At 37.3% G+C, this 24,509-nt stretch overlaps 1 protein-coding gene across 2 annotated transcripts in view; it reads left to right on the top strand.

Annotated features, from left to right (window-relative positions):
• Positions 1-24,509, top strand: part of UBQLN1 (ubiquilin 1) — a 76,924-nt gene that overhangs the window by 44,307 nt on the left and 8,108 nt on the right. For both annotated transcript variants that reach the window (XM_004381297.1, XM_004381299.2), the window contains exons 2-7: positions 7,540-7,691; positions 9,352-9,467; positions 15,239-15,501; positions 15,979-16,137; positions 16,744-16,978; positions 23,386-23,528. In XM_004381297.1, the coding sequence (XP_004381354.1) occupies positions 7,540-7,691; positions 9,352-9,467; positions 15,239-15,501; positions 15,979-16,137; positions 16,744-16,978; positions 23,386-23,528 (1,068 nt within the window). The remainder of the gene's footprint in view (positions 1-7,539; positions 7,692-9,351; positions 9,468-15,238; positions 15,502-15,978; positions 16,138-16,743; positions 16,979-23,385; positions 23,529-24,509) is intronic.

The following is a 24,509-nucleotide window of genomic DNA, read 5'->3' as shown; positions in this document are numbered from 1 at the left end:
GATCTTTGTTGTGGAGGGACGGCGTGGTGTTTCTGCCTAGAGCGCCATCTTGCCGGAAGTCCTGGTCAGGTCTTTTGATGAGCGTAAGTATTTAATTTTTAGAAGATCCCAGTTGTCTTGCTTATCTTCTGGAGTTTGTGTGTTGTAAGTTATGGTTCGTATCCTGTTAATGCTGTGTATTAGGGTCTCTAGTGTTGATCCTGTTTTTTCTTCTGTGATCTTTACAGTTTTGGGTTTTATATTTAGGTCTTTGATCCATTTTGAGTTAGTTTTTGTGCATGATGTGAGGTGTGGGGTCTTTGATCCATTTTGAGTTAGTTTTTGTGCATGATGTGAGGTGTGGGTCCTGTTTCATTTTTTTGCAGATGGACATCCAGTTTTGCCAGCATCATTAATTAAAAAAGACTGCCCTTTCCCCACCTGATGGACTTTGGGCCCTTGTTGAAGATCAGGTGACTGTAGGTAGATGGATTTACATCTGAGTTCTCAGTTCTGTTCCATTGGTCAATGTATCTGTCATTATACCAGTACCAGGTTGTTCTGACTACCATAGCTGTATAGTAGGTTCTGAGGTCATGTAGTGGGAGTCCCCCTATTTTATTCTTCTTCAGTAGTGCTTTACTTATTCAGGGTCTCCTCCATTTCCATATAAAGTTAATGATTAGTTTTTCCATCTCTTTAAAGAATTTTGTTGGTATTTGGATTGCGTTGCATCATATTGGTAGAGTTGTTATTTTCACAGTGTCGAGTCTGCTTAACCAGGAGCATGGTATCTTTTTCCCTTTATGTAGATCTCCTTTGGTTTCTTGCAGTAGTGTTTTGTAGTTTTTTTAGTATAGGTCTTTTACATCCCTGGTTAGATTTATTCCTAAATATTTTATTTTTTAGAGGCTGTTGTAAGTGGTATTGTTTTCCTGATTTCCCTTCTTATCATTCTCTTATTGGTGTATAGGAATTCAACTGATTTTTGTATGTTTATTTTGAATCCTGCTCTTCTGCTGAATCTTTTTTGTTAGTTCTTGTAGTTTTCTTATGGAGTCTTTTGGGTTTTCTATGTATGGTATCACATCATCTGCAAATAGGGATATTTTTACCTCTTGTGTACCAGTTTGGATGCCCTTTCTTTTTCTTGCCTTATTGCTGTAGCTAGGACTTCCAGCACATTGTTAAATAGGAGTGGTGATAAAGGGCATCTTTTTTGTGTTCACAAGGGGAATATTTTCAGCCTGTCTCCATTAAGAATGATGTTGACTGTTGGTATGCAAAAATGAAACAGGATCCATGCCCTTAATTATGTTGAGGAATTTCCCTTCTATATTTATTTTATTGAGAGTGTTTATCAAGAATGGGTGTTGGTCTTTGTTGAATGCCTTTTCTGCGCTGAGGTGATCGCGTGATTTTTTTTTTATGTGGGGGATTATGTTGATTGATTTTCTAATGTTGAACCATTCTTGCATACCTGGTATGAATACTACTTGGTTGTGGTGTATTACTTTTTTGATACGATGCTGAATTCTTTCGGCTAGAATTTTGTTGAGAATTTTTGCACCTGTATTCATGAGGGATATTGGTCTGTAATTTTCTTTTTTTGTGGTATCTTTGCCTAGTTTTGGTATCAGGGTTATGCTAGCTTCACAGAATGAATTCAGAAGCATCTTTTCCTTTTCTGAGTTCTGAGATAGTTTGAGTAGTACCGGCGTAAGCTCTTTGAATGTTGGGTAGAATTCTCCAGTGAAGCCATCTGGGCCAGGGCTTTATTTTGTTGAGTTTTGTTATTACCTTTCCAGTCTCTTCTTTTGTTATGAGTCTGTTCAGATTTTCAACATCATTTTGTGATAGTTTGGGTAGGTAGTGTGTTTCTAGAGATTTGTCCATTTCCTCTAGCTTTTCAAATTTGTTGTAGTTTTTCATAGTAATCTGTTATGATCCTTTTTATTTCTGTTGGGTCTCTTGTAATGTTCCCCATTTCATTTCTTTTTTGCATTATTTGCTTCCTCTCCTGTTTTTCTTTTTTCAGTTTGGCCAGTGGTTTGTCCATTTTGTTGATCCTTTCAGAAAACCAAGTTTTGGTTTTGTTGATTCTTTCTATTGTTTTCCTATTCTCTATTTCTTTTATTTCTGCTCTGATTTTTATTGTTTCCTTTCTTCTGGTGGGGGTGGGCTTCTTTTCCTATTCTCTGTTTTGTGTAGTTGTGTAGCTAATGTTTCGATTTTGTCACTTTTTTGATGTGCATCTGTTGCTATCAGTTGACCTCTGAGCACTGCCTTTTCTGTATCCCAAAAGTTTTGGTATGATGTGTTTTCATTCTCATTTGATTCTAGGAATTTTTTGATTTCATCTTTGACTTCTTCTGTTACCCAGTGGTTTCTAAGCAGGGTGTTATTCAGTTTTCATGTAATGGATTTTTTTTTTCTTTGCTCTTCTTGTTGTTAATTTTTACTTAGATGTTGTTGTGATCAGAGAAGATACTTTGTATTATCTTAGTGTTTTGGATTTTGTTGAGGGTTGCTTTGTGGCCTAAAATGTAGTCTATTCTGGAGAACGTTCCATGTACATTGGAAAAGAATGTATTTTGCAGCTGTTGGGTGGGGTGTTCTATATATATATCTGTGAGTTTATGTTGGCTGATTGTGGCCATTAAATCTTCCGTATCTTTGTAGAGTTTCTTTTTAGATGTTTATTGAAAGTGGTGTGTTTAAGTCTCCTACTATTATTGTGAAACTATCACTTTCTCTTTTCAGTGCGTTTGGAGGTTGTGTTATGTAGTTTGGAGCCCTGTCGTTGGGTACGTAGATATTTATGATGGTTATGTCTTCGTGATGGATTGTCCCCTTAATCGTTACACATAATAGCTTTCTTTGTCTTTTGTGGTGGATTACATGTTACAGTCCAATTTATCTGAGATTTTTATTGCCACTCCTGCTCTGTTTTGGTAGCTCTTTCCTTGATACATTTTTTTTATTCTTTGGTATTTAATAAATCTACGTCTTATGTTTCTAAGATGTGACTCTTTTAGACATCATATTGATGGATCCTGGTTTTTTTTATCCATTGTATCACTCTCTCTTTATGGGTTTATTTAGGTTATTTACATTTATTGATAGGTGTGAGTTTCTTGCTGTCATTTTGTAGTGCTTTTTTTTGTGGTGCTGACATTTTCTTTGTTCCTCTTAACTCTTCTTTGCTGAATTGCTTTTGTTTGTGGATTGTTTTTCATTGCTTTTGTTTTTGAAGATTTTGTTTTTACTGAGACTTTATCTTTCTTTATTTGAGTAGGTAACTTTCTTTGTAGTTACCTTGAAATTTACTGTTATTTTCCTAGGTTTAAACCAATCTTTTATTATTTAGTATCACCTTGCCTTCCTCTCCTCTTCTTTAGAAAGTTCTATACCTACACTGTTTATTTCCTCTTGTGTTCTTCTGACCTCATTGTCATTTACAGATTAACGTCTCTGGTTCCCTGTTGTAAATCTTTTGAGTTTTGAATAGGCCTTGAGAGTTTGTTTCCTGGGCTGGTATCTGGCTGGTGTGATCTTGTATCCTAGATTCAGGCTGTTGTCTGATGTTGGTTGTTCTCAAACCGAAAAACTCTGTTTAATAATTTTTGTGATTTTGATTTGATTTTTACATATTCCCTTTATTTCTGTGTGTCTGGAAATGTCCTAATTTCACCATCATATTTGAATGAGAGTTTTGCAGGTTATATTATTCTTGGTTGGCAGTTTTTTTTCTTTCAAGGATTTACATATGTCAGCCCATTGCCTTCTTGCCTGCATTGTTTCTGTCGTAATCAGAGCTTAGTTTTATTGTTTCCCTTCTGTATGTGCCTTTTTGTTTTCCTTGAGCTGCTCTAAGGATTCTTTGTCTTTGGTTTTAGCGAGTGTGATTATGATACACCTTGGTGATTTTCTTCTGGGGTCTATCCTGTATGGGGTTTGTTGAGCTTCTTAGATGGTCAGCGTTTCATCTTTCATGATATTAAGGAAGTTTTCCGTCAGCAGGTTTTCTGTTTTCTCCCCGTTCTGGAACTCTTATCACTCGCAGATGTTTGCTTTAGGTTGTATCCCACGTAGTTCTCAGGGCTTCTTCATTTTCTTTGTTCTTTTTTCTGATTTTTTCTCAGAGTTGTAGCCAAGTGTTTGTCTTCAATTTTGCTGATCCTGTCTTCCATCGTTTCACACCTGCTCCTCAGCCCTACTATGACACTATCCATTACGGAAATCTTATTGTTTATCTTTTGGATTTCTGATTGTTGTTTTTGTATGAGTTCTAGTTGTGAATTTATTTTGGCATTTTGTTACTGTATTGTTTTCCTGAATTCTTCCATTGTTTTGTGTCTATTTTCCATGAGTTTGTCATTTTTTCCTCATTTTTGTTTGCTTTTTGCTTCAACTTTTGGATAGCTCTGAATATTAGAGGTTTGAATTTCTTAACAGGTAGTTCGATTGCCTTTTCTTCTACTGGAAATATATTTCTTGTTTTATCTTGGATGCCTATTTCAACCGTCCTGTGCTGTTCTTTTAATGTTTTGATATTGTCTGCTGTCTTCTGGATATTCAGTAGTTATTTTCTTCATTTATTGATTGTAGATTTCTTTCGTCCTGGTTTTTTGTTTTATTTGGATATATGTGAGCAGGCAGGTTGTGTGTTCTTTGTTGTTTGCTCATCTGTGGGTTATGATACTTTTCACTTCCTTGCGCAATGGGCAGAGTAACTCACTCAGCTGTGGTGCAGCAGGGCAGGTCCAGCTGAAGCGTAGGGGTGGGATGGGTTGTTTTTGGCACATACTGGGTCCAGATGGGTGGACCAGGGGTTAGTGCAGGGGAGGTTCCGGTAGGCCGTGCCTGTTTTGCTCAGAGTTGCGATGTTCATTGCACGTTGCAGATAGGCAGGAGGAAGGGGGAAGGTTGTGATATCTGGAGCTAAGTTGGGTGTTGGAAAGGAGAGAGGAGAACAACAGGAGCAGGGGAAAAAATGTTGAGGGAGTCTGCTGTTGAAGTGGAGAGACAAGAAATCGAGAAATGAAGAAAAACAAAAAGGAAGAAAGAAACAGAGAAATTAATAATTTTTTTTAAAAAAGAAAAGAGTCCCCAGGGATCCCACCTTCTACCAGGGAAGTGGCTTTCAGGACTCGGGACACAGCACATCTAGAAGGGGTGGAGACTGCACACAGCACCAGGTATTCAGGAGACCAGAAACGAGGGAAAGTAGAGAGAGATGAGAAACTGATAAATGAAGAAAAACCAAAAACAGAAAAGGAAGAAAAATATATAAAAAAGAAAATACAGCCTGGCCAGAAGAGTAGAGATGGCACACAGTGCCAGGTATTCAGGAAACCAGAAAAGAAGGAAAGTAGAGATGAGAAACCAATAAAAGAAAGAAAAATAAGCAAAAAAAAAAAATACATCCTGGCCAGAAGGGGCAGAAATTGCACACAATCCTCGGTATTCAGAAGACAGGAAAGGAAGGTAAGTAGAGAGAGACAGGAAACTGAGAAAGGAAGAAAAATAGGAAGAAAAAAAGAAAGGCCCCAAGTATTCTACTAGCATGGCGTTGTGGACTGGAGAAGCAGGTCTCCAGCTGAGCATTTCACAGTCTGTCAAAAAGAAGCAAAGATGGCATACGGAGCCAGGTGTTCAAGAGAAAGGACAGGGAGGGGGCCAGAGACAGGGAAGACACCAAAGGAAGTCAAAAAAACAACACCAGCAGCAAAGAAATGGCACTGAAGAAGCCAGCTGGTGTGGGTAGGGCGAATCCAAGTGGCACGGAGCCAGTGCCTCCAGGACCACGGTCACTTGACCTGCTGGGACAGAGCGTTCGCCAAGCAGGGGTAGGAAAGTTAGGGGGTGGGAAAGCATGTATCGCTGGTTACTGTGCTCTGTCTCCTGCTGGGTGCTCCATGAAGCTGCTTTCCTGTAGTGCCTGTTTGCCAGTCTCTGACAAGAGTCCTCAATGGTGAGTCCATGCTGCGTTAGCTGATGAGGGGCCTCTGCTCCACTTCTCTCCTCACTCTCTTTTTTCTGTCAGTTTATTCCATTCTGTGCTTGGTTGAGTTCTTTATCTCTTCATTTGATGCTTAGGGTTTAGGATTGACGTTCCTCTATATTTTACTTAGTTTTTCGGGTCTTTGCTGTGGAGGGATGGCATGGTGCTTCTGTCGATAATGCCATGTTGGCCGGCCTGGTTTGAGAAATTGCTTATTTTAGATAAAAGTATTTTGTGTCGTATGATTTCAAATAGTAGAAAGAAAGTACAGATGGAGAAGCTCCAAAATATTTACTACAGTATAGAATTTTTTGTTATTTTTATTAACATCTTTATATATTTTTGCATTTTTCAGCGTCTCAGCAATGTATATGTGAGTTCATAAAAGTAAAAAAAGATAAAAAAGACAAAACTCAGCGTTATAACTTCATTGTGGAACATTTCAGTCGTAACAAAAGTAGAGTGTAATGAATTTTCATGCAAGTATTTTCTGTCTTTAACAATGATTGACAAATGTTCTATCTTTTATCTATACTCCTCTACACCTCTCTTCCTTGCCTCTGCTGGATTTTTAAAATCTCAAGACATAAAGTGTCTCACCAATTATTGTGACAACCAGAAATGTCCCCATGTATTTCCAGAACATCCCCTTGGTAATAGTACCATCAACTACAGAATCACTGCTGTAGGGTAATGGGGTAGAGTGGCTTGAAGATGTGATTCTTTCACTGAATTTGAACTGATGATTTACTCAGACAGTCTATTAATGTAGATTTCTGAGCCCCCACCTTTACGTTTCATGATTCAGATATTCATATGAAGCCTAAGTGTGCAAGTGATTGTAGAGAAGGTTTGAGAAATGCTGATCTAGCTATAGAATAAGTAAACTGCTTTTTATAGTACGATATCTGTTTTCTTGTCTGTTTTTGCATATTATTCTCTTGGAAAGCCTTTCTTTGGGTGTTCCTGGTTACTTCCTAATCTTTCTTTAGTTTTCACTTCTGGAAAGCCTAAGGTTTAGTTGACTGACTCTCATAGGACTGCCCTTCTTCAGGAAAAGATACTTGCTTTTTATCTCTACATTTCCATAGCAGTGCTTGTTAATAAATATTGAGTGAAAAATGTGGGGATGATAGTATGATAGGCTGAGAATACGAGATTGGCTGTATATATATTAAGCTATAAAAAAGCAGGACTGGGGATAAAAGTCTGAGGAATACATTATCGTAAACCTGGTAAAGGTTAGTTGTGGCTTGAACTAAGTTTGACACTGTTGACATAATAAGGATATTGTGAAGAAATGAATTGTTAGGCCTCAGCAGAAGATCAAATATAGGATATTTGCACCTATAATAAGACCTTTGCGTTAGAGATAGTAAAATAATACTCATTTCCCTCTAAGATCAAGATACTAGACCTAGGGAACATGTATCTTTATATTGTTTCAGTTGTAATATCTGTAGGGGGTCCTCTCTGAGTACTTGGGGGAACTAGACTGGATGGTGCCATGAAAACACCTGTAATAACATTCATTTTATTTTTTTTTTATTTAGTTTAAGGAAGAAATCTCTAAACGTTTCAAATCTCATACCGACCAACTTGTGTTGATATTTGCGGGAAAAATTTTGAAAGATCAAGATACTTTGAGTCAGCATGGAATTCATGATGGGCTTACTGTTCACCTTGTCATCAAAACACAAAACAGGTATGTTTTTAAGAGATACATAACTTTAAGCTGTGAATAAACGTTTGCTTCTCTTTTAAACATAACCAGGTTTGGTTTTAAATGACTGCTTTACCCTGTTATTAATATTTAAATGTATTAAAATTAGTTTCTTTGATGTTCTTGATAATAGATGGTTTAAAAAAACCAATGTGATTCTGTAATGTTAATGCTTACATGTTTGTCAGACAACCATTTAATGTTTTAGAAGGTTCATTAGTATTTAGTCATTATATCTAAATTTGAATTACAGAATAAGGAAATGAATGCATTTTTAGATATGCTTTGTTTTGGGGAAGGTTTTGGACAGAAATCGGTAAATTCATGTCCTTGGCAAACTACGAATCAGTAATCATTTCATTAAATGTAAGGCACCCTCAGTTTTTTAAAGGCACTTTTTGTTTGTGTTATCACTAAGAAAGAAAATTGCTAATTAAACTGACATGTTTTCTTATTACCTAAAATTTTTATTTTATATTGTGAGGTAAAGAGTTCTTTTAGACTTTTTTAGGTGTGAAGTTTTTTTTAAATCGTATCACTTTCGTACATACCTACAAAGGGAAATGTAAGTGAAATAAGTGGGTTAAAGCCATCTTAAAATTGTTTCACATTCAGAATCTGACTTTTTACTTAATCATCAGAGTTTTTACTTAGTAATCAATGTCAGTATTTTTCCATACAGTATCTGTAATACCGTCAAGAGCATTGATGGTAAAAGAGTGCTACTCTGTTTTCCACAGGACTTTCTTCCAAGCCATTGATAATAACCCATTCTGCAAGTTTTTATTAGTGTTCCCTAACAGAAATATTTGCTTCACTGATGTTTAATTTATTCCCCAGTTCCTTGCTCTTCTGTTTAGTGCCAGTTAATGGTTTAATCTTTCTGAAGACCCTTTATGTGGTAATTAAATTCACATTTATGGTGTAACAATGTACTCAGTCACTTATTTGAAGTCACAACAGCTAAGGTCACATGTGTGCAGATATCACAATTAATGCCTGGCTGTCAGCACGTGTAAGACAGATCCTGATTTCAGAGATGTTAAAATGAAAAAATAAGTATCTTAGAATCAATGAGTGAGATCCAAAACTCTTAACAGGCAGATATCAGATGGAAGCGTTTTCTAATAAAGTCTCTGTGTTTTTTTACTCAAAATAATATTAAATATTAACCAGTTATTGTATTCATTTCTCAGCCTTTGGTGAGGGATCTCTTTTGTTTTTAATTTTTTTAACGATTTCAAAAGTCTGAATAATGCTGCTCCTCACCTCTCAAAAACTAGAAGGGAATAGATAAAAAGAAGTTTGTATAGTTAAGCTTTGTGAATGTAACTGTGTCATTGATTCTTTTTTCTGAGGTCATCTATCTCCATCTCTTACGTAATCAGTATAAATGACAGTAATGGAATATATATGTACATTACACTAAAAGAGTAGGGCTAATCAGTATATTTTTTGTTTTGTAAGGGTTAATTTTGTGTGCGTGTGTGTGTGTTCCTGTTGCTTAGTTATCTCAGAGTATTTATGGTAATTTGAGTTGGTCTGAAAGCTTACACTTTATTTCTGGGTATCAGGATTTCAGAAGTTCTTTTAAAAATAATTAGCTCCATTGTTTACACTGTGATTTAATTATTTTCCTTAGGCCTCAGGATCATTCAGCTCAGCAAACAAATACCACTGGAAGCAATGTTACCACATCATCAGCTCCTAATAGTAACTCTACATCTGGTTCTGCCACCAGCAGTCCTTTTGGTTTAGGTAAGTGCCTTTAGTAATTTTTATGTTGTTGTTAGGTGCTGTTGAGTCAGTTCCGACTCAAAAGAACTCTGTGTACAACAGAAAGAAATGCGGCCTGGTCCTGTGCCATCCTCACAATTGTTGCTATGTTTGAGCCCGTTGTTGTACCCACTGTGTTAGTGTCTCTCGTTGAGGGTCGTCTTCTTTTTTGCTGACCTTTTTTCTTTACCAAGCGTGATGTCCTTTTCCAGGGACTGGTCCTCCTGATAACGTGTCCAAAGTACGTGAGACGAAGTCTTGCCATTCTTGTTTCTGAGTAGCATTCTGGCTGTACTTTTTCCAAGACAGACTTGTTCATTCTTCTGGCAGTCCATAGTATATTCAGTATTCTTCGCCAACACGATAATTGAAAGGCATCAGTTCTTCTTTGGTCTTCCTTATTCATTGTCCAGCTTTCGCATGCATATGAGGTGATTGAAAGCACCATGGCTTGGGTCAGGCGCACCTTAGTCCTCAAAGTGACATCTTTGATTTTTAACACTTTAAAAAGGTCTTTTGTGGCATACTTGCCCAATACGATATGTCGTTTGATTTCTTGACTACTGCTTCCATAGGCATTGATTGTGGATCCAAGTAAAATGAAAACCTTGACATCTTCAGTCTTTTCTCCATTTATCGTGATGTTTCTTATTGGTCCAGTTGTGAGAATTAATGTTTTCTTATGTTGAGGTGTAATCTGTACTGATCTTCATCATTAAGTGCTTCAAGTCCTTTTCACTTTTCAGCAAGCAGAGTTGTGTCATCTGCATATCGAAGGTTGTTGATGAGTCTTCCTCCAATCCTGATGCTGAGTTCTTCTTCATATAGTTTAGGTTCTCTGATTATTTGCTCAGCACACAGATTAAAAAAGTATGGTGAAAGGATACAACACTTACACACACTTCTCCTGATTTTAAACCATTGTTTTGTTCTGTTCAAACGACTGCCTCTTGGTCCGTGTACAGGTTCTGTATAGGAACGAAAAAGAACTTCTCCCCCCAGTCAAAATAATTTTGGATAAAATGACAATAAAATATTGAGACACTTTAACAAATAAAAGCAAAAACCCCCTAAACGTTTGTTACTACTTCTATAGGTTACGTCTGTGATTGTAGTAATAAAGTTGTTGGGAATACAGATGTGCTTCATTAGCTTACATTTACATTTAAACACATTCCCTCTTTAGTAATGAAAGAGGTGGTAGTGTACATATGCCTGATGTAATCTCCATGTAATTGAATGAAGAAGATTAGCTAATAATTGATCATAAACTAGCCTTCTGAATATAATTTTGTCATTTGTAAAATGAAAATGAAGGGATCAGATTGCTTAAGTGATTTTATGAGTGTCCTGAACATATGTAGAAGGACTGGGGCTTGAGAGGAAGCCTAGTGGCTAAGGATCAGTGAAAATTACTTTACTTCCAGCTTATCAGCCACTGAAAACCCTGTGAAGCACAGTTCTACTCTGATGTGCGTGGGCGGTATGAGTTGGAATTGACTCTAGAGCAGTTGGCTGATTTACTGCTTCGTTTCCATCCAGAAAGAAAGAGAAATGAGAGACTGGTGCAGTGAGAATATCTCCAATCTTAGAGTCCCCTGCCTCCACCAGCCGATGACCCTGGGCCAATTACCAACCTTTCTGGACCTCCAGGTTCCCAGATGTGCAACACTGGGCTGGACTGGATGATCACTAAGGTCCACCCAGGCTTGAGCACAAGCACTTCTGGGGTTTCCACACAGTCTCCTCCACAGAGGGCTCCTCCGTCAGTGTCCTAGGGCTCATATTGATTCATCACACCTAAACCCAATTATCTGGACCCCCCACAAGTTGCATGATGGGAAGAGGAAGGGCAGTTCTGGGATAAGCAGAGGCTTGACGATCTGCTTCTGAAAAATCATAGCCATGAAAACCCTATGGAACGCAGTTCTGCTCTGACGTACGTGAGGTTGCCATGAGTTGGAATTGATTCAGTGGTAACTGACAACTACTGCTCACATTTTGAATCAGTCTCTCTTAATGCTTACCTATCTCTCCTTGAAATTTTGTTCCTTTAACTCCCATGATAACTGTTTTGCCCTGGTTAATTTCCTGACCAGTTTTTTCTCTCTCATCGTGGGTTTCGTTTCTTCCTGTTTCTTACGTTTGTATTGTTCACTTTTGAGTGCTATTATCCTGAGTATTACTGTATCCTTGTGACTCAAATCTGTACCTCAACCCACACCACTTCTGAACTCTGTCTTGTATTCGCTTTTCAAGATAATACCTGGTGTTCTCTTAAGTGCTTTAGTCTGTATGTTTCTTCTCAGAAAACAAACAAGAACAGAAAACAGTCAAATTAAAAAACTGTCATCTTTCTCCTCAAATCACTACCTCTCCCCACTAAGTCTCTTGATCTGTAACCTTTTCTTTTTCCTACCCCATACAGTTGTTAACGATTGCTGTTCACTGGATTCAGGTCCTCAACTTTTTTCATCTGTCATGTTTGCTCTGGTTCATTTCCACAGTGTTATTAGAATGAGAACAAATGCTTAAAATCTTTCCAGGCCGTTTGTCATGTAGCCTTTGTCTGCCCCTCTGTCCTTACTTCTTATCACATCTCAACAGTTGTATTAGTGTCATGGATTGAATTATGTCCTCCAAAAATACCTGTCAACTTGGCTAGGTCATAATTCCCAGTATTGAATGATTGTCTATCATTTTGTCATCTGATGTGATTTCCCTGTGTGTTGTAAATCCTATCACTATGATGTAATGAGATGAATTAGTGGCACTCACATTGATGAGATCTACAAGATTAGATAGTCTTAAGCCAGTCTCTTGAGATATAAAAGAAAGAAGTGACCAGAGAGACAAGAGGACCTTGTAACCATCAAGAAAGCAGCACTGGGAGCAGAGCGTGTCCTTTGGACCTGAGGGTCCTGTGCTGAGATGCCTCCAAACCAGGGGAAGACTGATGACAAGGACCTTCCTCCAGAGCCGACAGAGAGAGAAAGGCTTCCCCTGGAGCTAGCGCCCTATATTCAGACTTCTAGCCTACTGGACTGTGAGAGAATAAACTTCTCTGTGTTAAAGTCATCCACTTGTGGTATTTCTGTTATAGCAGCACTAGATGACTGAGACAGTTAGTTAAGGGTAGACTGTCCTGTGGTAATAGATAACCCCCAAATGTAATGGCTTATTACAGCAAAGCTTAGTTTCTTGCTACAAAGCTTTCTTTCATGCTGTATTTTGTTCACTGGTTAGTGAACAAAATAATCTACAGTCTCCCTCAGGGGCTTAGTGGAATGCCACCATCTTGTAGCCGCACAACTTGGAACATGGCAGAAGAAACAGCTAAAGGATCTTAACTGGACCTTACATTTTTTTGGCCAGAAGCGACACACATCATTTCTTAACAGTCCTTTGACCGTGACTAGTCCTGTGACCCTGCCCAGCAGCAAAAGGCTGGGAAATATAAGGCTGTACCTGGAATGTTTAGTGAGTACCATATCTTCCATACCAAGGATACTGGATTTTTTGCAGTTTCAAGAGTGCTTCAGAATAGAATTCAGAAATAAACGCACATACATTATCTGTGGTCAACTGATTTTTGTCAAGGGTGCTAAGTGTGTTCGAGGGGAACAGAAGAGTCTCTTAAATAAATGGTATTGGGAAAATTGGATTTCCACATGCAGAAAAACGAAACAGGATCCATGCCTCATATCGTACACAAAAACAAATTCAAAATAGGTTAAGGACCTAAATGTAAAAACTAAAACCATAAAATTCTTAGAAGAAAATGCAGGGCAACGCTGTCAAGCCTAGTTTTTAACAATGGATTATCTAATATAATAACAAAAGCACAGACGGTGGAAAAAAATAGATAAATGGGAGCTCATAAAGTTAAAAACTTTCATTCATCAAAAGACTTTACCAAAAAAGTGGAAGATATTCTACTGACTGGGAGAATATCTTTGGAAACCATATATCCAGTAATCTAATAACAAAATATGTATAAAATTTTGACAGCTTACCAACAAAAGACAGGTCACCAGATCATAAAATGAGCAAAGGACTTGAATAGAAATTTCCCCAAAGAGGACATTCAGATAGCCACCAAACACATGAAAAGATGCTCAGTGTCATCAGCCATAAGAGAACTGTAAATCAAAACCACAATGAAATACCATTTCACTCCCACTAGGATGGCTAAGATTAAAAAAAAAAAAAAGAAAATGGTGAGGATGTGGGGAAATTGGAACACTTACCCATTGCTGGTGGGAGTGCAAATTGGTAGAGCTGTTGTGGAAAACAGTGTGGCAGTTCCTCAGAAAACTAAAAATAGAATTACCATATGACCCAGCAATTCCACTCCTAGGTACATACCCAAAAGACATGAAAGCAGAGACTGAAAATGAGACTTGTACACCAGCGTTCATTGCAAGCACTGTTTACAATAGCCAAAAAGTGGAAACAACCTAAATGCACATCAGAGTATGAATGGGTAAACAAAATGTGGTACATACATACAATGGAATACTACTCAGCCAGCAGGAGAAATGAAGTCTTCGTACATGCTATAGTATGGATGGAGCGTGAAGACATTCAGAGTTTATTAGTGGTTACCAGGGGTGGGAGGGAGGGGTAAGGGAAAGTTATTGCTTATGGAGTACTGAGTTTCGCTTTACAGTGATGGCAGAATTGCATTAATTAAGGGCAGAGTTGCAGAGCTGATTAATGTACTGAATTTTTTCATAAACGTTGTGCCGCCACAAATAATGGTGTAGCATGCCTAAGAAAATAAGGCACGAGGGGGTTGTAAGGTCGGCAGAAAAAATGTATGATGCTTGTGTTATTTGCATAAAAATATGGTAGTTGCTGTCGATAAATTACACCTATGAAAAGCTGAATTGGCAAAACAGTGCCTCAGTACATTTCTCTCTGCCTTTTTTTTTTTTTTCCTAATGATGATCATTGTGCCTGGTTTTAAATCCCCCTCTCAGCCCGCTACTTTTCATCAACTTACTCATTCTCCAAACTCTTTAACTGTCATTTCTTCTTGGGAAAGCAGCCCTCCCACTTATTCACTATACTGTCATAATACTTTGTGAATATCTTTATCAGAATACTTATTCACATCGATGTAGGCATTTCTTCCCCTTGTCTGTCTTTCCCACTAGATTGAGTTCTAATGGTAATAACTATTTTTCTTGTCGCCTTATTCACAACATGTAACCAAGCCCCTGACATATGTATAGAAAGTGTCCAGTAAGTGAGGAATGAATGCATTTAGTTTGTTATGTAGTTTTACAGAGTTAACATTTTTTGGTAAGGACTTAATCTTCCTTTTGGATCTATTAGGTTTCTCCAGGATTTAATTCCTCCAAAAAAATATATATTTTCTCTCCCCTTCATTGGTAGCAGCTCTGTCCTAACCAGAACTTACAGGTGAATTCTACTGTTAGAAGTGTAGTCCAAGTTCATAGTTTTTATTCCTTTTTTTCTTTAGGTGGCATCTGAAAATATATTTAGTTGTTTTTATTATGTACACTTAGGTATCAAAGTGAGTAAGTTTTTGGCTAATTTTAGTTATAGGAATTAAACATGTATTTATGAAAGTAATAGGAATTCTGTTTTTGTTTTAAAATGGTTTCCTATAATGGAATATAGATTCAATGAATATTTTTCTATTTTTATATTTTAGTCCAGTTATATTAATAATATAATTTCTGACTTTCGTTTTTGTGTCTTTTCCCCCTGTATCTTTTTAGGTGGCCTTGGAGGGCTTGCAGGTCTGAGTAGCTTGGGTTTGAATACATCCAACTTCTCTGAACTACAGAGCCAGATGCAGCGGCAACTTATGTCCAACCCTGAAATGATGGTCCAGATCATGGAAAATCCCTTTGTCCAGAGCATGCTGTCAAATCCTGACCTGATGAGGCAGTTAATTATGGCCAATCCACAAATGCAGCAGTTGATACAGAGAAATCCAGAAATTAGTCACATGTTAAATAATCCAGATATAATGAGACAAGTATGTGGAAAGTTCTTTTAATTCATTTTGCTAGGAAACTATATAGTGATTTCTTACTTAATTTATTATGGTTAAAGAGCTTTACTTACGGCTAGGCTAAAGAGAAATTCTAATTTTTGTTTAGGAAAGTCAGCAAAACTCTAATTAGGAGTGTAGTTTGCTGAATTTTCTGCTGTATTTTAAGATGTTTGCAAACAGTTTAATTTGTAGATTGAAGAAACAAAAAATGAACTTAATTCAGGAGATGAGCATCTACTCATAACAGAGTGCTTCCTTCCTTGTTACTCGATATTATTTGACTATTAGCTTGCTTTTTGAACTGAAATCCTACAGGAATTATTTAAAATAAGTTTCTGATTTAAATACTGAAGACTTTGCTAATTCATGGGATTAGTAACTGAGTAAAATTAGCTGTGACAGTAGTTAAAGGTAATTCATGCATATTTCAGTGTTTTTTTTTTTTTGAAATCATCTTAGACACTGGAACTTGCCAGGAATCCAGCAATGATGCAGGAAATGATGAGAAACCAGGACCGAGCCTTGAGCAACCTGGAAAGCATCCCAGGGGGATACAATGCCTTACGGCGCATGTACACTGATATCCAAGAGCCGATGCTGAGTGCTGCGCAAGAGCAGGTGAGACACTGCTGCCAGGCTCAGGCCAAGGACTGGCTCCTTTTATAACACAAATGTGTGTGTGATTGAGGGTGCCTTAGTTTCCTAGTGCTGCTGTAACAGAAATACCACAATTGGGTGGTTTCAAAGAACAGAAATTTATTTTTTCATAGTTAAGGAGACTAGAAGTCCAGACTCAGGGTACTGGTTCTAGGGGAAGGCTCTGTCTTTGTTGGCTCTGGGGGAAGATCCTTGTCTCAGCTTCTGTAGCCCTGGCGTTTCTCAGTTTATTGACGATATTCATGTGGTATCTGTTCCCCCACCCCTGCTTTGTGCTTGCGTGCCTCTGTGTCTGTGCTGCTCTCTGTGTCACTTAGAAATGATTAGGTTCAAGACAACACCCTACACCTATATGGCCTTACTTACATAAAAAAGAAAACCTTATTTCCAAATTGGATTACATTCACAGGTATAGGGGTCAGGACTCCAGCACATATTTTTGGAAGACAAAATTCATAACAGAGAGGGACTTTTATATGGGAATACTTTTCGTGGGGAAAAAAAGTCTCTTGTCTGTTATTTAAAACAAAAGCTTATTCTTTATGATTTTTGTGTTTTTCTTTACAGTTTGGTGGTAATCCATTTGCTTCCTTAGTGAGCAATACATCCTCAGGTGAAGGTAGTCAACCTTCCCGTACAGAAAATAGAGATCCGTTACCCAATCCATGGGCTCCACAGGCTTCCCAGACTTCGTCAGCTTCCAGTGGCACCACCAGCACTGTGGGTGGCACTGGTGGTAGTGCTGCCAGTGGCACTGCTGGGCAGAGTACTACTGCACCCAGTTTGGGGCCTGGAGTAGGAGGTATGCTCATAACTCAGTTTGTTTCTTTGTTGTCCTCGCTTGTATAAATAATGAAGACATTTCTTACACTGTTTTTTCAGGGTTTGTGTGTATGGGGAGTTAAGTACCTTTCATGTCGCAGTTTTTTTTTAAAGGAAGCTTTAAATATGTAATGAGTAGTGTTAATCACTTACATGCATTATAGTAGAAAGGATCACTGAAGATTTCCAGAGACAGTTCTGTGTTTTTATGACGTGAGGAGAAGAGGGTGGTGGTCTCATCTCAACAGCAGGGAAACTGACATGCAGAGGGAACACATCATCACCCATGTAGTTATTACTAGAGTATACCTTTTCTGGCTTTGGTTTGGTTTTGAATTTTGGATCAGTGGATTCTCAGACACCAGTCATGACGCCAGGGCCAAACTAGCTGTATCAGATTACCTCCCAATTTTGTTAAAAACCACATTCCCAAGTCATCACCTCAGACCTCATGGATCTTTTTTTTCTTCTGTAGATTAGACTCAATAAATGGGTGTCCTTTTTCCAGCTATTCAGATATTTACATGCTGATGTTTTATCTATGAATTAGGTCGAAGATGAGTAGCTAGAGTGACTATTTTAGTCCTGATGTTTAGCATATAAATAGGAAGAAATGAAAGCATGAGGGCACTTCTCTAAGATAAGAGGGCCTGGCCATATTTTAAAAGATGCCTGTGCCTTGGTAGAGGAAGTGGAAAGATGAGGTGATAGATGAAGAATTTTTAAAATTATTTGCTGAGAGAAGAATTCAGAATGGGGAGACTGATGGACAAAGCAATATATTTTGTAGAGTACAGTGGGTGTTGTGAGGTTTCTGGTTATGGTACAGGTTTATAAAAACCTAAGTACAGGCAGTCACTGGATTATGAACAAGTTCCGTTCCTAAGTCTGCCTTTAAGTCGAATTTGTACTTTAGTCAGAACAGTTAGGTATGGTTCGTATCTAAAATCAGTTAATGTTTGTCTTAGTATATGTTGTACCTTTTTATTCATAAAAAACATTAAAGAAACACTTCAGGTACACTGAAACATCTTTAACGTAATACAGCAATAATAATAATAACACACGCATCACAAAGTAGTACCCGTTTGTTATTAGGCACCATTGTTTGTACCTCGAATTTTTAATATAATAGGCTTTCTGGGCGTTAGTTCGTACTACAGGTTGAACGTTTGTAACCTGGGGACTGTCTGTTGTAATACCATTTCTAATAAAGAAAAACAATTCTGTTCTGTGTTCTACTTACTACTTATTTGATTATTCTTGTTTTTTTTTTTGTATTGTCAGCTTTTTAGCTTTTTTTTTCTTTTTTTTAATAAGAGATTTAAAAAAGAAATTTTTTTAGTTTTTTTCCGTACAAAAATTTAAACATACATTGTTATGTGACTCTAATTGCTCTCCCCATACTGTGACAGCACACTCCTCCTTTCCACCCGATTCCCCATGTCCATTCAAGCAGCTCCTAACCCTCTCTGGATAGTCTTTTGAGAGAGATGCTTTATTCCCATTTTAAAGGTCATAGAGCAGACAGAGCAAAGACTTCCTAACTAGTAGGGTATTGCTTTTTTTTTTTTTCCTACTGTAGCATGATTGTCTAACAGCTTGGAACTAACAAACAAAAAAATCAGTTATGTAACTTTTTACTCATACTTTTTAATTTACTGCCGATACAATAACATTGCACGTTAATGTTTCCATCAAAGGAAAACAGCAAAATTCAGCTTACCGTGCTGGCCTATCACATTGTCAGCATATTTGAACACTATTATGATTGTTTGGAGTCCCTGGGTGGTGCAAATGGTTAATGCACTCAGTTGCTAACTGCAAGGAGTCTACCCAGTGGCACCTTGGAAGAAAGTCTTGGTGATCTACTTCTAAAAAATCAGTCATTGAAAACCTTATGGAGCACAGTTCTACTCTTACACACATAGAGTCACCATGAGTCAGAATCAACTCAAGAGCAGCTGGTTTCTAGTTTTTATTATGATTGTTACTCTTTGAGGTTTGGTACATACATACACACACACACATACACACATGCACACACATACATATAAATTTGAAATTTGTGACTCTCTTGCCCTGTAAGCAATTGCTCTAAAAGATGAGAAAAATCTTTGAGCAGGGGTCAGCAAACTCTTCCTATAAAGGACTAGATAATAAGTATTTAGGCTTTGTGGGCCAGGAGACAAAATCAAAAATATTACAAGAGAAAATAAATTTCCACAACATTTTTGTTGAAGTAATTAAAAATAATTGAGTACAATATTCTGGCTTATGTACCTACTAATGACAGAAATGGAAGTATTTTTTTGGAAAACGTTTTGCTTAATTAGGGTTCACAGTGTTACATGTAATCAAAATTGATTGCAAATGTTCTGTTAATGCTGATGTGTAATGAGATTTTACTTATTTCATCTTTGAATATGTCTTTTTACACAGCTGTGTACTCATTCTGTAAGTTTATAGTTTTACTTGAGCATATTCAGTGCTTGGAAGGCATTTGTAGAATTCTATGAAATTCTTGTTTTGCGTTTTACTTTGAGCATGTTATTACATTGCAGATTAATGATTTCCAATTAAAGGTTAGGTGGTAGCCCCTCAGTTGCACCATTAAATAAATTTTGAAACACAGAAATTCCCTTTACACTTGCATCGAGATCTGAAGAAATGCTGGAGGAACTGTAGTTTGAGCTAGAAAAATATATCCACTGCAGATTTGTGTGGGAATGGAGATCTTGTTTTAACTTTTAACAGCATGGGAAGTATATAAAGCAATTTGACATTGCTTGTGATTCAAATAATATTAGCTGTTGTTGAAACGTATCAATTTAGCCACGATATGTTTCACATGTAAATGCTGTTTTGCCTTGTAATTTTTGGTTGAATTCATTAAGAAATGTTGTCAAGACTCTGGCAAAAACTATTTTCCAAAGTCATTCATTGTTTGAAAATGATTAGATAATTCTTCTTATTCAGAAAATTTCAATCTTGGCCCTTAGCTTAAAAAATAGCAATAAAATTTTATCTACTAAGGTAAGGCAAGTCAGGATATTGAGCTTTTGACAGAGCTGTTTATAACAAAAATTCATGGAACTGCCTATGGCTAAGTTCACAAGAATGAATGATCACTACTGATACTACTACTTGTCAATAACACGATAGATTCAGATATTTTCCACAGAGTACCAGCTGTTGCATAAAACGATGAATAACCATAGTCATTAAATAGCTTATAGTTTTACAACCTTTGTAAATTATGTTAACTGATCTCTTTTTCTGCTCCACACATATTTTTACCACCATCACATCCTAGCAGATTCTACTTCAGGTTGTACTGAATTAGTTTTTTCTCAACTTCTGTGAAAACAGTCTCTCCTGTAGTTGTTCCACGCTATTTATAGAGGCTAATTTTTCAGTTATTTCAATCTTGACATTGTAAGCGAGCAGTTTCAGTAACATCTGTTTGCTCACTGAGAACCAAGGAAAACCACTCAAAATAATTTGCAGTGTTTTTTAATTGAGTATTGACATTGCGTCCAGTGTCTTTAACTCTTTGAGCAACTGTGCTCCCTGAAAAGCTGATAACAAGTTTATTTTATCTAGACATGTTTTATTCGACTGCTGCAATCAAACATGATTTAATTAATCATACTAATCATGGTGCATGGTTTTCCTTGCCTAGCTAACCAATAAGCCACTTAGAAACTTATCTTTGGTTGCAACCTTGTTATCATTTTTTTGTTTTTATTAAGAAATTTGGCTGTGATGAGATATTTCACTTTAAATTTTCTGATTTTTCTGACTGTTGCTTTCTTGTAAGTTGGGAATATTGTGATGAGTGCTTACTCAGGCACTGTTGACATATATGCTTTTAGCACAGCTGTAGTGTCATTGGAGGAGCCCTGGTGCACAGAGGTTAACCCCTTGGCTGCCAACGAGAAGGTCGGCAGTTCAAACCCACCAGCTGCTCTTCGGGAGAAAGTTGTGGCGGTCTGCTTCTGTAAAGATTTACAGCCTTGGCAACCCTATGGAGCAATTCTCCCCTGGTGTATAGTATAGGGTCACTATGAGTTGGAGTTGGCTCTATAGCAATGGGTTTGGGTTTTTTTGTTGTTTTTTTGTTTTACAGTGTCATTGCATAATCACATTTGTTTTACCAGCTCATTTGATAAAATAATCTATTCCACTGTGGCTTGAAAGTGTGAGATTTATAGTCTACTTCTTTTATTTTCTTATTCTGACTTCATTGATCTATGAACTAGTAAAAAGAAAATAACATGGTACAACAATACTCATAACACTTGAAACACCGTGGAGTTATAAGTTAAGTCTGAGATTTTCTGAGATTTGTGGTTCACCTATCAGCAGTGTAAAGCAGTCAGAGCCACATGCAGTCTCTGTTGCAACTATAGTCATGTGCCACATAAGTCATTCGGGCAACGTCCAACTGCATATACATCCGTAGTTCCATAAGGTTATACTCTTTACTTTATTCCCTACAGAGCAACAAATACTAAAGAGGTCTGGGATTCTAATCTTTGTACTGTCATGAGTGTGTTGCCTGACAAAATTACCTCCCTGGGTCTCTTTTGTCTCCACAAGGAAGGGGTTGGGCTCCAAGCTCACCAACGTCTGTTAAGGCTCCAAAGTCAGAACCAAAACACATGCTTGACTTGAGGCCCGAGGCCTGCTCACTGCAGCGGGGTCCCTGGTGTTAATTTGCCTGATAAGGACACAAGGGCAGTGGGGCCGAGGTCCGACTAACCCCCAGCCCCCGCTGACTGGAATTGCCACCCCTGACCCAGCACGGTGCCCTCCCACCCGAGCAAAGTGCAGATGAGGGTAGGGAGTGACGGGAAGTTCCTGGAGGGAAGGGGAGGCTGCAGCACAGCGTGGGGCACAGGAATTGGGGCTTCAGCACTCAGAGGAGGAGCCAGCAGCTGCACGAGCGCCATTGTTTGCTAATGTCCTGTTTCACAGAACGTGTGGACGTTAAGCAACTCGTGACTGTACTCAGTTCTGCTTTTATAGCAGAAAAGCATCCATAGACAGTATGTAAATGAGCATGGCTGTGTTCCAGTAAAATGTTATTTATGGACATATGGAACTGTATGGAATTTCATACATCACAAAGTAATTTTCTTTTGATTTTTTTTTTCCTCAACCATTTAAAAGTGTAAAAACCATTCTTAATTCGTGGATTGTACAAAAACAGTGTGCCAGATTTACCCTGCAGGATATAGTTCGCCAATTCCTGTCTTTATAGTGTTCTTGGACTCTAGGATGTGGGAAAAATGAAATAGAAACTTAAAACCTGAGAAAATAAGAAAACCAAGAAGTATTATAAAAGCAATATGAAATTTATAATAAACTTATAAACAACAGAATTATAATAAACTAGAAAGATAAGAAGGATCAAACATTTCAAGCCTGTTAATACTACACTTCCGGAATAGCTAATGGGGAATGAAAAAGCTAATGAGTTGAACTTACATAACGAGTTTGAGAATATATTTGAGTATATCTAGCCAGCGGATGAAAATTTTGGGTATAAGTTGAACAAAGTAAGTAGTTGTCAAAGTTTGTCCAAGTGTATAGCAGAGTCATCACATAATGAATTCCACATAGCTCTGAGCAGAAAAAGACAAAATGAGAATGAAAATAGCAAGCACTTTGCATATTAACCAATTTGTCACAACCAGTCTTTGAAGTAGGTATTATTTCCTCCATGTTACAGATGAGGAAACTGAAGTATGAAGTTAATTAACTTGCCCAAGATTACGTAGTTAAATTAGACTTGAACCGAGAAAATCGGGTTCCGGATGTTGCTTTTAGTTACATTGCTGTACAGTCTCACAAATGTTACATGTCCCTGCCGTTTCTTTCAGAGTGCCAGCACTCAGTGAAAATGGGATGGACGCTTGCATGCATCTGTCATTCCCTGGGCATGAAGGCTTCATTCTTTCTTAAGGGTGAACATAATGACCGCTGAATACGATTCTAATTAAGCAATCTTTTGCAGTGTTGAAGCAAAAGTTATCTTAGATTTCTTCACTTCATGAGATTTTTTAATAGTAATTTTGACCATATCTAATTTTTGCCTTAAATTGACTTCAGAACCCATCTCTTCCATAAGATATGATTTTATTGTAAACGCAATCAGAACATTTAAAATTATAAATCCTTCTTTACTGGTATATGTATTTATGGGCATGTACTTTTGGAGATCTTAATTTTAAAATTCTCTCAGTTCAATGATATGTAATATGTATACTCATCTGCAGTTGCTAAAATTATGCATAGTATATATTGTATTTTAAAGCATTAACTTTTGTTTATATACCTTTTCCTTAATATGTCTTTGTTTTTTAAACAAACTTTCAGCTAGTATGTTCAACACTCCAGGAATGCAGAGTTTGTTGCAACAAATAACCGAAAACCCACAACTCATGCAGAATATGTTGTCTGCCCCCTACATGAGAAGCATGATGCAGTCACTAAGTCAGAACCCTGATCTTGCTGCACAGGTGAGTTGTAATTAAAAAGAACTGTGCAGTGTAGATTGAAATAACCTAATCAGATAATTGTGATATTGGCTCATTTGTGTTAATGTTTACTATTTAATACACTGGAAATGTAAGGAAACGTCATCTCCAATGTTTTGGGCAGTTTGTCTCTTTCTAGTAAGTGAATAATTCATATATAATCATCCCTGCCATTCACTGGCTAGAAAGAAGTACAGGCTTACATTTTATCTACTATAGATTGTGTTAGGGGTTAAGTACAAAAGTTTTGGGTTGCTCTCCCTTTTAAAGATACATTCTTCAGTGAAATGGAAATCTTGAAAGTAATTAAAAACAAGGTTAATACATTTGAAATACTTTTATTAGAACACTCAGATCCTGAGGTATAGTCATGCTCAAAATGGCAGTTATAAAAAGTAGAAATGTAGCCTGAAATTATTTATTGAAGACAGAGGGGGATTTATGGAAACAATTGTCTCATTCTTACATTAAAGATTTTTCCCTCTGAAGTTAGTATACTGGTCCTTTATTAATTTATTCATTTTCTGATTTGTTTATCTAGAGCCCAGGACTAAGTAAATTAGTGGATCTCAACCCTGGCTATACATTTGCAATCACTTGGGGAATTTTTTTTTTTTTTAATTGTACTTCAGGTGAAGGCCTACAGAACAAATAGTTTCTCATGAAACAGTAGTACACATATTGTTTTATGACATTGGTTAACAACCCCACAACATGTCAACCCTCTCCCTACTCAACCTTTTTTTTTGTTTGTTTTGGTGAAAATATACATAGCCAAAGATACACAGTTTCAAAAATTTCTACATGCACAGTTCAATGACATTGACTACGCTCTTCCAGTTGTGCTGCTATTCCCACCTTAGATGAAGGCTTATAGAACAAAATAGTTTCTCGTTTAACAGTTAGTACACATGTTGCCCTGTGACAATGGTTAACAACCTCACAACACATCAACACTATCCT

This window comes from Trichechus manatus, unplaced genomic scaffold (assembly GCF_000243295.1).
Source record: "Trichechus manatus latirostris isolate Lorelei unplaced genomic scaffold, TriManLat1.0 scaffold00082, whole genome shotgun sequence".
NCBI lineage: Eukaryota > Metazoa > Chordata > Mammalia > Sirenia > Trichechidae > Trichechus > Trichechus manatus.
Note: the sequence above shows the minus strand (reverse complement) of the source record. Positions and strands in the feature narration are given on the sequence as shown.